The sequence below is a fragment of the Ictidomys tridecemlineatus genome, chromosome 10, assembly GCF_052094955.1.
Source record: "Ictidomys tridecemlineatus isolate mIctTri1 chromosome 10, mIctTri1.hap1, whole genome shotgun sequence".
Lineage (NCBI taxonomy): Eukaryota > Metazoa > Chordata > Mammalia > Rodentia > Sciuridae > Ictidomys > Ictidomys tridecemlineatus.
The window spans coordinates 25,629,763-25,646,195 of NC_135486.1; the positions used below are offsets into that span (position 1 = coordinate 25,629,763).

General features: G+C 32.5%; 1 protein-coding gene across 6 annotated transcripts in view; it reads right to left on the bottom strand.

The window, feature by feature from the left end:
- The window catches only part of Kcnt2 (potassium sodium-activated channel subfamily T member 2), a 360,005-nt gene that overhangs the window by 213,704 nt on the left and 129,868 nt on the right, over positions 1-16,433 (bottom strand). For all 6 annotated transcript variants that reach the window (XM_005335358.4, XM_040276882.2, XM_005335357.4 and 3 more), the window contains exon 8: positions 14,480-14,574. In XM_005335358.4, the coding sequence (XP_005335415.1) occupies positions 14,480-14,574 (95 nt within the window). The remainder of the gene's footprint in view (positions 1-14,479; positions 14,575-16,433) is intronic.

Consider the following 16,433-nt stretch of genomic DNA (forward strand, 5'->3'; position numbering starts at 1 on the left):
CACTGACCACTTCTCTGCCACCATTCTTGGTCAGGCCCCTACTCTCTCCTTCCCAAAGTCTCACAATAACCTCTAGCCACAATTTCCGCTTCTGTCATTGTCTCCCCAGAGCCCATTCTCTATATTAACAGTCAGAGCATTTTTATTTCAACATCCATCTAAGCACATTCTTCAAAGAAGTAAGTAAAAACTCCTTCCCATGGCCTTTGCCCTGACTACTGCTCAACCTGGTACAGGTTTCTCCCAGAATTATGCATCATTCACAAACTGACTTTATTTTTTTTTAATTTAAATCCCACTTTCATAGACAACAGTTCTTTGAACACCCTTCAGAAAAAAATAAATAAATAAAAGCCCATCTGCTTTCATCCTCATCTCAGACTAATTTTCTTCATTTCTTCATTAACTTTATATAATATATTTACACTTTTGTTATCACTGCTCCAGTCTAGGAGTGAGAAGAAACTCAAAATCAGGTTGAATAAACTAATAAATGAGCATTGTTAGTTCTCTATTTTTGTTTGTGTTTTCTTGCTATTTCTTTACAAACCTGCTTTAAGTATACTTTCAGTATACTTACAAGTATTATTATTTTTTTTTTACTCTATCAGATACTACCTTCAATTTTGGGAGGATAGGAATGCTCGTAAGTTTGGTTTTATTGCTTAACTTATTTTTGCATATTACTGTTTCTTCCAATTTATTGTAGTTTCCATACTGTACTACATTTCATAAAAACTCCCTGATAAACTTTTGAAGTATGTTATCAAACTTTTCCAAGCTTCCTTCCTCTTATCCTGTAGGTTTACTAAGATAGTTTGGTTTTACCATTCAAGTATTTATTAGAATGATCTTGTAGATAAATGTTCACACATACTATTTGCATTATATGATTACATAATATACAATCAACATTCACACATGCAGAGATCTCTGTAACTCTGCTTGATCCTTCTAAGGATTCCCTAACACCCTTCAGTCATGTCTTAAAACTGCACTATTTTAAAGAAAAGCACATGTTTCTTTCTTCTCATGTTTCTAGTAATACCAATACTTCCAGGTACTGCCACATTATTACTTCATTCTGATAAACTGTCTATGACATGAATTCCAAGAAGAAACTGAGAACTAACGGCCTACCTTTACATAAACGTTAGTGCCACAGTCTCTCATTCTCTTTATCTTTTTCACCAATGAAGTCTAAAATTACATATTTCGTGCAGAACCTTATTCCTAATCTCCAGCTAAATGTGCTAATTTGACAATGTCTTTCATCTCTTTTCAGTCTCTATATACAGAGATGAACCATCAAATAATCAGCACACCAATCATCTTGTCTGCTCCCAGTTCCATATCTGAGTTTTCATGCTCAATTAGAGACTATGACGATAAACTTAGTTCCCTCAACTCCGTTGTCATTTGATTTCAGAGGAGGTTGTCAGACCTCCTCTGAATGTCAGAGAGGCATTATTAGAATGAAGTGGATTTGGAAGTTTAGAGAAACAAAACAAATGTCTTCTCTATATAAAGAGATTTGTTTAAGTTACTGGCTCACACAATTATGGAGGCTGAGAAATCCCAAATATTCAGAGGCGTAGTGGTGCTGGAGATTCCAGAGGGCAAAAAAGTGACAATAACGATTGAATTCTAGTTTTCTGGACAGTCTGGGCAGAGTCCGTTTTTTGTTTTACTCAGACCTGGGTAAATACAGTCCACCAATATTATATAGAGCAATCAACTTTACTCTATTGATTAAAATGTTAATCTCATCCAAATATTCTAATAGAAACATGTAGAATCTTTGGCAAATTACTTGGACAAACTATGGGTCAGTCAATTTGACACATAAAAGTAACCCTCATAGGAAGTCAAGTGCCGTTTTCACCTGCTCTCTATTGGCCTTTTAGACAACACAGAATCAGTGTGGACTCCTGACTTCTTCTCAGCAAGAAAGGAAGCCTTCCAGAGGCTACCGCAGACCTGTCTCCAATCAGAGCAGTGGATGTTCCTCACTGTGGCATTTGAGAACTTTGGCTCAAGTGGTGGCAGTGACAGTGGCAGGAGTCTTTTGACTCAGAATCCTCCAAAGTCAGTGATCATATGGCTCCCGAATTCTTACAAGGAAGCAGCCTTAATATTTCCAACTTTGCCATTTTTGCTTTCATTCTTCTAGCTGAGAAGTGGGATAACCTCATATTCTCATTTTTATTCCTTCAGAACTTCAACAATTTAGAAACCAATTTCCCCTTTTAATATATACACAGGGATTTTTGTTTTCCTGACTGGATTCTGACAAAAAATTATCTAACCTGTCATATTATTTGCTTGTTTGTTTTAATGTTTTCATGTTAATTAATATTTTCTTTTTTGTGGGGCAGAGACCAGGAATTGAACTCAGGGGCACTTGAGCACTGAGCCACATCCCCAAATCTATTTTATATTTTATTTACAGTCATGGTCTCACTGAGTTGCTTGGGCACCTCACTTTTGCTGAGGCTGGCTTAGGACTTGTAATCCTCCTGTCTCAGCCTCCTGAGCTGCTGGCACTACAGGCATGTGCCACCACACTTGGTAACATTTTCTTTCTTTCTCTTTTTTTTAATTTTATTTGTTTTACTTAGTTACACATGACAATACAATGATCTTGACATATCAGACATTTGAATCAGATGGAATATAATTTCTCATTTTTCTGAGTATACAGGTTGCAGAATCACATTGGCCATGCAGTCACATATATACACATAGTAGAATGAAACATTTTATTTCTTTATAGATTGGTTGCTCCATCCATAGGCATATCTTGGATCATACTACCCCCAATGAGGAGATCACATGTGCCTCCTCAAATATCACTCCTTAAAGTCTCTTTTGACCAAACTATCTGAAATTGCACCTCACTATCCTTCCCTACACAATTACTCTGCTATGTTTTTATAGCTTTTACCAGTAATCAACATAGAAAGTACATTCCTTATTTATGATTTGTCTGCCATATTACTACATCCAATTATACTATACACTATTTGAAGACTAACTACTTACTTGCCCATACTTCTATTTACCCTTAAAGAGACTCTGGAATATAATAATTTTTCAGGAAATATTAATTAAGTATATATGTATATGCAATAGTTCACAGAAACACATCTTTTATTCATGTTTTTATGTTTTATTATTCTTTCTTGTGGCATTTTCTCAGATGGATTGTATACTCACTTGATGCACATCTTTCTAGAAACTTCTTTCTTTTTTAAAAATATCTATATTTTAGTTATTGTTTGACACAATATCTTCATTTTTCAAATTTTTATTTGGTGCTGAGGATCAAAGCCAGGGTCTCACACGTACTAGGCAAGTGCTCTACCTACTAGGCAAGTGCTCTAGAGCTTAGCCACAACCCCAACCCCTAGAAACTACTTTCTTGCACCCATTAGGTTGGTATAAGATTCTTGATTTCAGTCATTTTCTTTCAGATGTCTATAAATATTTTCCCTTCATCTGGGCATTTCTGGTATAGAGAGTGAAAGGTTGTTCCATGGGTATAGATCACTCCTTAAGAATTTTATTAGCCTTCAACTGCTACAATGAGAATTTACCACAAACTTAGCAATTGAAAGAGTATAAATTTACTTTCTCAAAGTGCTGGATGTCACAAATGCAGGTGGACACGTCTAAGCTCGATTGCTACGATTTTCCCAAGGTGAAAAATCACTTGGCGAGTGATGAGGTTCACTACTAGAGTTTCTAGGATAGAAACTGTTCTCAATGTCATTCAGATTGTGTACTCAAAATTGATCCTAAATGCAATGTGTGTAACAATTATTATACACTTTCAAAGTCCCTTTTGCCACCTAGCATAACATATTCACATGACACAGATTAGGACACGGTCATCTTTAGGACTCATCTGCCTACCCTTTGGAAAATAGTGAGTATACATACAACTTATAATAAGTAAATAATCTACTGTTTTCCTACTAGAAGTGTGAACAAGTTTCTCTTGTCCTTGGAGATTAAGTACTTTTAGTAGAACATGCCAAGATGTATTTTTTTTCTCACATTTTAATCTCCAGGTTCATGTCTGTCTTAAACACTACATACCATTTTCCTATTTGTTTAATAATTATCTTTCCTCTATATTTTGCTTTTTCTCCTACTGACTTCTATAAAGTCGATCAAATAATCTAAATATATCCTCTATATCTATCCCTAGATGAATTCTCTTTCCTTGAGCAAGTTTATATCATTAGGGACAAGTCCAAATTATTGTTTATTTTCCTTACTTTGAATGCTGGCCCTCCTAGATGAGGTGTTTCCTGTGATGTGCTCATTAGCAGGTGGTTGCAGTCCAGAAGAAAGTAGGGAAGGGCTTTTCTCCCAGAAACCAGAAGACCCCAAGCTGAGGGACCCAGGGAAGCATCAGGAAGAAGCCTCCCTCACCTTTCTCTTTTCAAACATCCCACCTAAGAGATGGAGAGGCCTCAGCATAGTTCTTCAGTTCTTCCTTACTCTCGGAAAGTCAGAGAGAGCAGCTAGATTCACTCAAGCCAAAGTCCACCTTCTGCGGAACTCCAAGTTTAAACAGCACCCTGGGTCTGCCTCATTCAGTCATCGCCCATGTACCTTTATTATGTTCTGGGTTCCCCTACTTCCCAGCGTTTAAATAGCTCCTTGGCACTTCTCCTGCCCTCCCTCTGGAGGCAAGAACAAGTGGAAGCTGGTACTGGAGACAGAGAAGGAACAAACCATGTAAACATTTTCTACAATTTTTTGCATGTCAGTCTTCTGTGCTTAAAGTACAGCATTCCCTTATTTTGAATTAAGTATGGTTAATGCTCCACTTTCATCTCCACCACTGGCTTTTTGGCCAGACCAATTCCAGGTCTCAACATCTTATGTATGCTGGAAAATTAAGACAATATTATTCTGAAGGTGGCATTTTGTCCTTTGATACCACTGTCATATATTAGATGTGTCATTTTCCTCTGATCATCCCCAAAATGTCCTTCTATAGTCTTTCCTTTTATACATATCAAATTTCTAAAGTTTTAAGTTGAAGTTCTTATTTTATCTGGCCCCTGTATCCCCTGATAATTTTTTAACAGAAGTAGAATTTATTAAATTACTTTAAAAATATATTCTCTCTATGGCCCACAATGACTTTGTTCAAGCCATTAATATGATTTTTAAGGGTATAGCATAACTGTCATCAGAAATATATGCCTGTTGTTCAACAGACATCCAGGGCATTACATAGATAATTCAGAAACAACTTACAGAAAAATTACTTTAAAGCCCTCTTGACAGTAGACATAAATAGAAGAATATACATGTATTTGAGTATAGGTGTTTATACTTAAAGGTACAATTGGTGGTCTTGTGGCAAGTTTCCTGAAGCTAATTCTTATTTTCTAGTGAAGCAAACTTCATGTCTCAACTGATACCACAATCAGAACATAAACTATTTTTCTAACAAAATAATGTCTATCTCCAACATCTATCTTCAACATTGATTCAACACACGTTTATTATGTACTTTCTCCAGGTTGCCTGATGATAAAACTGATAAAGATGACAGAAAAAACAATTTAGAAAACAACAGTGGAGAACCCTTATTATGTAAGCATTAACCACTCCCCCAGAGAGACCATTCTTCTCATGATAACAATTAAACAATAAAAAAACTGTTGACTCATACCAGAAACTGTGTTCTCTACTTATTTTATGTACTAATAATTTTCATAACACGTCTATATAATATTATTATCCTCATACTGCCAATCTTAAACTGGACTTAAAGCAGTTAAATGATATGAATGCCAATCATTGAATTAACTAATGGAAATAACATAAATAAGAACCCAAGCCTGCATAGTTCCAATGATGATGATTTTTACCTTTATACCAAAAGGCAAGCATGCCTTAACACTTATGGAATATAGCAATTCTCTGTAGTCATTCTGATGCGATAACAGCTATCATTAAGATGGATGTTGAGGAAATTCATAAGTGACAGAAAATAAGAACAGTGTATTAACTGGGTGAAATGTGCCTGGTAAAAGGAAAAAGTTGATCAGGGTCTGAATGGAATGGAGACCATTTCTTGATTGTTAAGCTATTTTTAGGCAAGTTTTCTTGTCCCTCATAAGTAAGAAGGAGCCAGTAGTTACCATAGCTCAGTGGACAGCCTGTCCTGACCTAGAGGAGATTACAATTACTTGCTGCTTGAGAGTACACATAAGACAGCACACAGGTGACTCATCACATCAAATGCACTATTCACAGCAATGATACTCCAGGGCTCTTTACAAGGATAGGAACCAGAATCAAAAGATCATATTCTGGACTCTTGGAAGATTTACAGAGTCATTCAATGTAAAGTTCCCAGTGCGTGTGTGTGCATGGCGTTAATAGCATGAGACATACTACCTTACACCCCACCAGCCCCAACCAGCAAGTGGGTCAAACCTACAACCTATTGCAATGTCATATATATTTTAGGTTAATATATACAAAATAAACATATAAGCTTATGATAGTTGCATTCCTGAGTATGTGACTTCTCTTTAAAAAAAAGTAATATTAAAAAACAGAAAATCATGTAGAGAAAAATGAATACTAGGTAAGCACCTACTTCAAAACAAATACTTAGCAGTATTTAAATAAACGTTTTACCTTTTAGAAAACATTTCATAAGATTCAACATATTTAAGAAAAATGAATTTTAATGTTTAAAACATTTCAGATAATCCCATGAAGGATGTTGAATGTGAGTTGAGAAATTTGCTGTGAGGTTTGCTTCTTTACAAAATATTCTTAAGTGTTATCTTTGACACAAATCCACACAAAATAATTTCACTGTTATGTAACTCTAAAACAAAATAAACTCTTAAGTTCCCTCTTTAAAAAATATTTTAAAACCCATGATTTGTCTCCTTCCTTAATATAAAAATAAAGGCACATTAATTACTAATCACTTACTCTGTGCCTTTTTAAATTTTCTGTTTTTAAAATGGTAACAATGCATTTAATACTACAAGTTTTTGAAGATTTGGAATGTTTTGCAAGGGAAACATTAATTTCTTTTTTTTTAAATTTTTTATTTATTTTTTAGTTTTCATTGGACACAAGATCTTTGATGGTATGTGGTGCTGAGGATCGAACCCGGGCCGCACGCATGCTAGGCGAGCGCACTACCGCTTGAGCCACATCCCCAGCCCAAGAGAAACATTAATTTCAATGGAAGGAAATGTTGAGAGTATAAACTTTTTCACCACCTGGTAAATATCAATGTGTACAACAAATGGTTTCAGGGAGAAAAAAAAAAAGAAGTCACAGGACAGAAATAAATAACCTTAAATGTCCATGCACTCCCCATGAATTCCATTTTGGTGCACAGTTACTAAAAAAAAAATAATAATAATAACTTAATTAGCAATGGCATTCTGTGATGAAAGCATCTAGTATTTTGATTTCATGCCTGTAATTCAAGCATTAGCATTCAAATCAGCTCACAACTTGCACTTTGGTATTTATTGAGTGAATGCCAATTAACTTTTCCCATATAATTATTTTCATTTCCTCTACAGTATCTCCTTAGCAATTAATATTCCCATGGAACATAAGATAATATGAGATACTGAGAGTTTACATTTTTAGTGATAATATTTTTGTGAAGTAAAGATAAAGTCAGTTTTTCTATTATTGAAAGAAATACCTCATCCTCCTAGGCACTGTCTTCATACCTGTGTAACAAAAAAGTTAGTGACTCATTCTATGAGCCATAAATTGGGAATGAATATACACTACAATTTAATAATTCATGAAAACTGACCACATCTCACTCTATACCTGATGCACAAATATGCATTTCTTTGTTTCAACATAATATAGGATGAGTAGATTTTAGGAAGAAATCACGATTTAGATTACATGATAGCAAAACGAAATTTGAAGAAACAAATTAAAGTGGGAAAAACAAACAAACAAAAAACTACACAGTGGTGGGAAAAGAAAAATTTGATGGCCATGATGGCCATGCTTCTAAAATCTAACAAATTTCTTTTTATGCTTAACAAAGAAGTTGATAGTTTGAGTAATTTTATTACTTTGTTCTGGTCCCTTAAATTCCCAAATTAACAGAGAAGACAAATTTCTCAAGATATAAATTCAGAAGTTACACGGAGACAAAATTAGCAGCCAAAATTTGATTTATCTGCAAATTCCCTTTTACGAGGTATGTGTGTGCAATTTATAAGAATTATTTCAAAGGGTACTACTTGCATAAATTTTACTATCAAGTTATATGTCTTTGTAAGAAGCAACAATCCTAGAACATCATTTTTATAGAATTATACCCTGGACTAGAAAGGTATGACAATAAGGATTCTTTCCCATGATATTCCACAAAAGTTAACTGTGGAAATAAGGATCTGAAAATGGAATGTTCTCAAAACATATGGTTTGAAAATGCTTTGTTTACAATAGTTAACGTATCTCCAACTGAAAAGAATGGTCTCATGCCAGAGTGTTAAAGTCAATCACACATCTTGTTAAACCTCTAGTATTTTCCCACCACCTTGAGAGATGCTGAATGTAAAGGTGATGGAAAGGCATCCAAAGTTTTCACTCTTATATACCTTAAAAAACTAGCAAAAGCACTGATAATTAAAATTTTAATTATTATATATTTCACAATGTTTTTGAAAACTGAGAAAACACAAAGCATGGACATCTCCCATTATTCAGGTAAACTTCAAGGAAGCTGCAAAGTCTTAGAGACTTAATGGTAAGTCTAAGAGAGGAATTTGGATTTTTCTTAAAAAATTAATATGAGAAAAATTTGACTCAGGGGTAAATTAGCTACACAATTCATACTGAGTGTTAGAAGATTGTATTTTTAACCTTGTGTTAAATATTATGGTCTCTTTTACATTCTTTAAATTTTATGATATTGTCTTATTTTGATGGCTTTCAAAAATTATGCATAACCATTATGAAAATTTAAACAATAAAAAATAAGAGAGTTGAAAATGACCTCACAAAATCCAGTGTCCATATGTAATAATCTGTTGTAGTACAATCTACATCACTATAGACATACAACAGAAATATACAGAGATGGATGAAAATGAAAATGGTTACAAATTTACCAAATTGGAGATACATTTATGTGGTAATTTTATGTTAATGTAATATAGTCATTTTTGCCAAAATCTTAAAAAATACTTATTTAAAAACTTTCTGAATTTGAAATATTTAATTATTCACACAAAAGACATGAGACATAATAATGACTAATGTATTCATTTGCAGCTAGTCAAAATATTTTTAAAACTTAAGATTTTATCGTCATAATGTCTTTTATTAATTATAATTCTACTTGCAACAATAATTTTAAAATTCACAGTAACAAAAATGAGAAAATCATCATAGTTCTATTGTATTTTTTAGCTTTTTAATTTTATATATCTAGGTTTAGAACTTTCAGGACATCATACAAATGATGGGACTATATTAAGTATGAAGCTCGAAGTCTAAATTTGAATTTTGTTTTTTAATAATCATGGGTGATAGATAAATTATTTAATCTCTGTGTCCCCAGTTTCTTGTTTATAAAATGAGGAAAATAATATATACCATGGAAGGATGTTAAGCAAACCTAAATACTTAATACAAATAAGTCAAGTGAAAAATGACTAGCAAAAAGGCAAATATGAAGTGTTACCAAACATTAGTATGATACTTAGTCACTCTGAAAGAAATGAATAATTATTTCTGTTGCTACTATTAAACTGATTTATCTCTTACCTCTATTCTTCTAGTAAATGTTCCTTCTTTTTCCTTAATTTTATTTCTTATTGGTTAGATTTTTTTCATACATTTTTTCAAGAGGTCTTCCTATGTATGCTTCTCACTAAGGGTATGCCTTGCGGACAAAACAAGTCGACTGCTTTGATACTTGTATGACCTTCTTGGCTGGTACACATACTGTCACAGAGATAGCTCAGAACTTTTTCTATAAAGACCATTAGGAAAAAATCTTTGATGTTCCATTAGTGTGCTGTGACAATGTTTCCCCCACTCGCTCAGTGTTACTGGAGACCTTTCTTGGATTGGAGTCTGCTATAGACTGGGTCTCAAATGTCTCCTAAATGTCCCTGGTTAAACACTTGTTCTCCAGTTACTAGTGCTACTAGAAGATGGTAGAACATATAGACAATGGGATATAGTAGGAGAAACTTAAGTCCATGGGATCATGCCCTGAGAGGCGATATTTCTGTTTTTACTTTTACTTTCTGGCTGATATGAGATGTACAGGTCTCCTTCTCCACATGTGTCCATGCTGTACTATTCCACCAGAGGCCCACGTCAAGAGTAAAACCTCTGAAGCCACAAGCAAAAATAAACCTTTCCTCCATATACCTTGTTTATCCCAGATATTTTGGCACAGTGATGGAAAGCTAACACAGAACCTAAACCAAAAAAAAAATTAACATTGCTGACACTCTCTCAACATGTGTCTTTCAACTACATTTCTATAGATAGAATGAGGTGTGAATAGGGAGTTTCCCAGGAACAGATCAAACACACTGTATATTCAATTGTTTCCAAAAGAATAGTTTTTCCATTTTTTAATCTTTTTTTTAAAATTTCTCGATTATATCCACTAGAATGAATGCTCAGAGTATTTTCTAAACTAATTAAATATCAGCATAATTCAAAGACAGTTTGATTTAATAGAATTTTGAATTCTAAGTCAATTTTTCCTGGAAATTTGTAGATAATATTCTAGAAACTCTGAGTTCAGAGAGAATCTGGATATGAGATTGATTCTTATTTCCTTGTAAATATTATCTGTCTTTCTTCCTGAAGTTTTAACATAGTCCACAGTAGATCCGTGGGCATTGAAAATAAGTCTGCTTGGTTGTTTCTTTTAGTTATTTCCTTAACTATTTTGGGTCACATTTTTTTCATCTATAACATCAGAATAATAATGGAATTTAATTTATGAATTTCTTAATATTAAATTAGCCACTATATATAAAGTACTCGGAAAAAAATAGTCCTTTTTCTCACTCTTGACATGCTTGAAAACAATAATACATTTTGTCATAATTCAAAAGTGCCTTCTTCAATACAAAACTTTAGATTCAACCTGTTTCTTATTTATATTAATAACACTTATAACAGTTATGTATGTATACTAAATAACCATATGCCCCTTTTTCCCCCTTGAACTTAAATCTTAGTTAGCTAATTATTGCATAAAATTAGGTGGAATACATATACAAAAATTAATTGAGACAAGTCATTTTGTGTTTTTTTAGTGTACTATCAACCTAGGGGCCGCTAGTTGATTGCCAAGTTTTCAGATAAATGTGCTTTCTGTCACTGAGTTATAATATAAACAAAACAAATTTTAAAAAACGAAAACAAGTACCAGGTAGGATGCTGGTGACAATTAACAGCATTAGACCATGTTGTAAAATTTCCTCCAAACTATGGTAAGTGACTTGCCACTGTCCACTTCACAAGTGGTAATTTGCCTTAAAAGTAGAATCTGCATGTATAATTTTATCAAAATACACTCAACTATTATGTATAACTATAAAGAAACAATTTAAAAAATTAAATTTTAAAAATCAGAACCAATAAAAGTAGACTACTTCAAGAATTTAAGCATCCAGCATTCAAATAATTGTTAATCAATGCATAAGAAAATTCCAAATACTACTGAATAAGCATGTAAATAATATTTACCAAGGTCATATTTTAAAGTACAGATGGATTTATTTTCTGTTGAAATAAGACTGAGAAACTGAACTGAATTTTTACACTTAACTACAATAGAAAATATTTATCTTTATAACTGTATAAAAATATTATGAAAATTTATGTCTACATATTAATTCAGACAAAAAATTAAAGTTTGAAACAGAGTACTTATGAAATAAATCCTAGTGCAAAATTAGAAACACCAAGTGCATTATAAATTATGGTACTTATTACTGGTTAGAATATGTTGATAATTAAGCTAAAGTCCTGCACTTAATTCCCGGATGTACCAGTTTATTCTGCTTTGTTTCAGAGACACAGGCTGAATCACAATTTGCAGCTGTCTTGGGAATGAGCATTATTGATCACAAGGGGTATAGAGCCAACGTGTAGATGGATTAGTCCAATTCCATTACAATAACAGGAAAAACAATTCTAAGCACATTTCCTGAAGAGAGTGGGTCAGCAGCTTAATTTCTGTATCAGTTTGGCATTGAGCATGTGTCCCTCATAGGCAGATGCTTAATGACAGTTCTTTGTCATGCTAATAATGATTAAGAAAAGAGACATTTTAAAACTATATAGCAGCTTTTCTAAAAACAGGTAATTTTAAGACTGTGAGATTCATGAATAATATAATCAATCATCCAAATATTAGCTCCTAAATTATTCAGTCTGGAATTAAAAAGTATATAGTAAAAGTTCTGATTGAGAGTCTTGCAATCTTGCTTTCTGGTATAATGTAACAGTAATTATTTATAACATATGGGGGGTATGTAATTTCATAGCTCAGGTAGGAAAAAGAATATTAATTTTTTGACTTGGCATATGTCTCAATTTTCAGAAAGGGAGGTTAAAAAAAGAAGACGAAATGTGCATTCTGAGGAGAAATACTCTTAAATAGTCCAAACACTGGTTTAAACTTTTAACCTTACAAAGCACTCCGCTTTTATACAGTCTGCTGTATAACACCATTCCCTATTTACATGTCCCTGAATTTACCTGTCATCTTATTATTAAGTCAAATAAAGAAACTGTTCTAACCAGTAAGATTGGGGCCATGAGTACATTGTGATGCTATGTTTATGAAATGTTAAATATTAAATGGCTGGGCATGGTGGCACATGCCTGTAATCTCCAATGGCTCAGAAGGCTGAGACAGGAGGATCTCAAGTTCAAAGCTAGCCTCAGCAACAACAAGGTTCTAAGCAACTCAGTGAGACATTGTCTCTAAATAAAATACAAAATAGGGCTAGGCATGTGGCTAGGTGGTCAAGTGCCCCTGAGTTCAATCCCTGGTAACCATAAATGATAGATAGATAGATAGATAGATAGATAGATAGATAGATAGATAGATAGATAGATAGATAGATTTAAAATAATATATCTAAAATAATAATAATAATAATTTGTGTTTATTTTGGTAGTAAATATTTCAAAAAAATTTTTTTCAGTGCTGGGGATTGAATCCAGGACCTTGTGCATGCTCAGCAAGCTCTCTAACACTAAGCTGCTCCCTCTCAAACAATTATTTCTTTACAACATTCATTTTAATTTTAATAGTCTCCCACATTTTACCTATAAATCATTAATTTTAATTTTTGTAATTATTAAGCAACTAAAAAATTAGCATATATATACTGTACATACAAAATTTCAAATAATTTTCCTCATGTAAGATAAGAAAACTCCTAAGTGATTCAAATAATTTCATTATATGGATATTAAGAATTATTAGTGATTTTAGAAAGAAAGTTATCACTTTTAGTGTTTCATATTATTCAATTAGATATTTACTGGATTAAGCATAAAGACAATTTGTGAAAGATTTTAAAAAGCTGGTACTGTGTAAAATTTAGATGGACACTTTATATTTACATATTAGATATCACAAATATTTATTTTTCAATAAAAAATAAGGCAATAGAACACACCTGATGTACATTCCATAGTGACATTAACCACAAACTACTAATGCAAACTAGTTACCATACCTATGTTATCCAAATCCACTGCACAGCAATTACACCAGAAATCTACAACTCCTACAAAAGAGACATTATTCTTCCTTGTATTTTGATAGCCACATATTTTTCCCTTGCTGAGGATCAGCATGACTCCATATGTACAATAGAGCACTGCACAATGGATTACTCAATAATTGTCAAAGTGTGACTTCCAAAAGAGCAAATTAATTTTTTTGTAATAAAGCAAAATGCCAGGTGTTGCCTTGCACGGTCAGGAGATCTGCCCTTGCTTTCCACCTGACTGCACAAGAAAACATCTTGTAGATGAGGCAGAGACACTGATAGGCAATGACAGTTTTCTCAACAGTGTTTCTGCTTTGAAGAATGTCAAAGGATTAGGGCACCTTTATGTCAGTGATTGGAAAGAAAATTCTTGTTTGACAAAATACAGTATGCAGTCCAAATTCTTGTAATTTGACTGTTTACAACATATGGGAAAATGTCAGACATGCAGTAAATATCAACACCAAATAATATATGTGCTCTCCCTTTTGTCTGTAAGACTAAAGGAATGATTTTACTTTACTTCTGTAAGAGGCCTGATGTATTTTATGGTGAATACATGTTTGCTTATTTTTAGCCAACTATTAATAAAATACTTTAAAATAGGGTTTCCTTTAAAAACTATAATTAAATAAAACATTTAAAAAGTCCGATATGTACAATCTTACCAGGTGAAGATAAGGCATAGTAACGTAGATATCAAAATCAAAACTTGGTTAAACATTGCAGACTGTGTACGCTGAATGGCTCTATGTAGATCATTCTAAAATGATAAGAAAAAAAGCATAATGCAACATTTTGATAAATAATAAGTGGGCATGAGTTTAATGAGATTTATTTTTATTCATTATATTTCTACTATATTCTGTCCTCTGTATACTTAACACATATGCTTTTAAAGGATTTATGAACATATTTTGGTTTTGCTTATATCTTTATATAACTCACTATAGAACCTATATTACAAAGTAGTAGTATGTAAAGGTCACTGAAGCACTAAATTTTAGCTTCCTTGCCTTGCAGACATCTGAACAGATGTTGCACTTACTACTCACAAAACACCCCAATGGTAATGATAATCTTGCATGGAAAATTCAAATTTCCAAAAATCAGAAAATACTATACCCAATTAAAGGGGCAGTAATAACTGGGTAGAGCTGCAATAAAAGCTCATTCTTTAAAAAATATATGACATGAATTATGGTAGGAGTTTTATCAAAGAAAAAATTATTCAATGAACAAATTATTTAAATATCATTGATACTAATATTAGGAGAAATGTGAATCAAGATACATTTTTACCTTCATAATATGCAGACAGTAAAATATAATAGAGACAGTTAACCTTTTGGTGCAAGAAATGACTACATGTACAATACCACTCAGTTAATTATTTACAAATTTCTGATAGGCAATTTGATTGCGTAGGTTCAAACTCAGAATTATGTCCTTTGTATTTCATGCACTTATTTATTCACTCATTCAATTTATTCATTCATTCATAATTCCATATTTTCTCAAATTTAATCGTAAGAAAATCATGAGATGTGAACCAATATTTATGTATGTTCATCTCTATTATAAAATTATGACATGAAAAATGAATACTTACTACTATTAAAATATGAAATACAAAAAGTTAGATAAACTAATCAATATACATAAAATAGACACATACATCTAAAAATGATTTGAAATGAAACATTTAATAGCATGGCAACTTGTCCACTAGATACCAGTGAGTGGGTGACAAAATTTCTAAATACAAAACAAACACACAATATGATTTTATAATGATATTGGGGTTTTTTTGCATAACAAATATTGGAAATATTGAAGTTACTATGAATTTCTTTGGTAGATTTGTATTTTTTTAATTTTTTCCTCTTATTTCACCTTTTTTTTGTTGTATTCGATTTTTTATTTGTTCCTTTTACTCTGTAGCTTTCTGTTCATCTCAAATTTTGTGTAAGACTTTAACAGTCTTAAAATCAGAATAGTATGAAAAAAGCTCACTAATTATAAAAGAAACCTCAATGAGTCATTATTTATTGTCCTTTACCATCCACTTAACCAGAAATGTTATGAAAACAAATAACTAAATTGATTGATTAGAATTTCATCTCTCAATGCTTAAAAGTTTCCTATGGCAGAGGTGTTAATGAGCAGAAAAGCAGATAAAAATTGAGCATCCAATGAGAGAAAGAGAAACAAAATATAGAATGAAATGGAAAATAAATCCTAAATTAATATTGCAACACAGTTGTTTTTTCTCAATTACTGAGTAATTGTTCATGTTTTGGTTAGGTTATTTTTTCCAACAACTAATTGCATAGTAATTAACAAAAAGATTTATTTTTTTCCTCATGTATATTTTTCATTAGCAAGTTTAGCAATCTATATTTAGTCAAATGGTATTTCTTGGGGACAATTAAGACAGTCAAATATTTCTACAAACCACAAGCCATACTCTCTCTCCCATTGGTCATGTTCTTTCATGAGATTCGGGTTACTTGATATAAATGTTTGGAAATATTTATCTGATAACAAATATGTAAGTGTTATTCAAATATTCCTTTTGGCCAAAACTTTTGTCATATTATCTGGTTCAAGACCACTTAC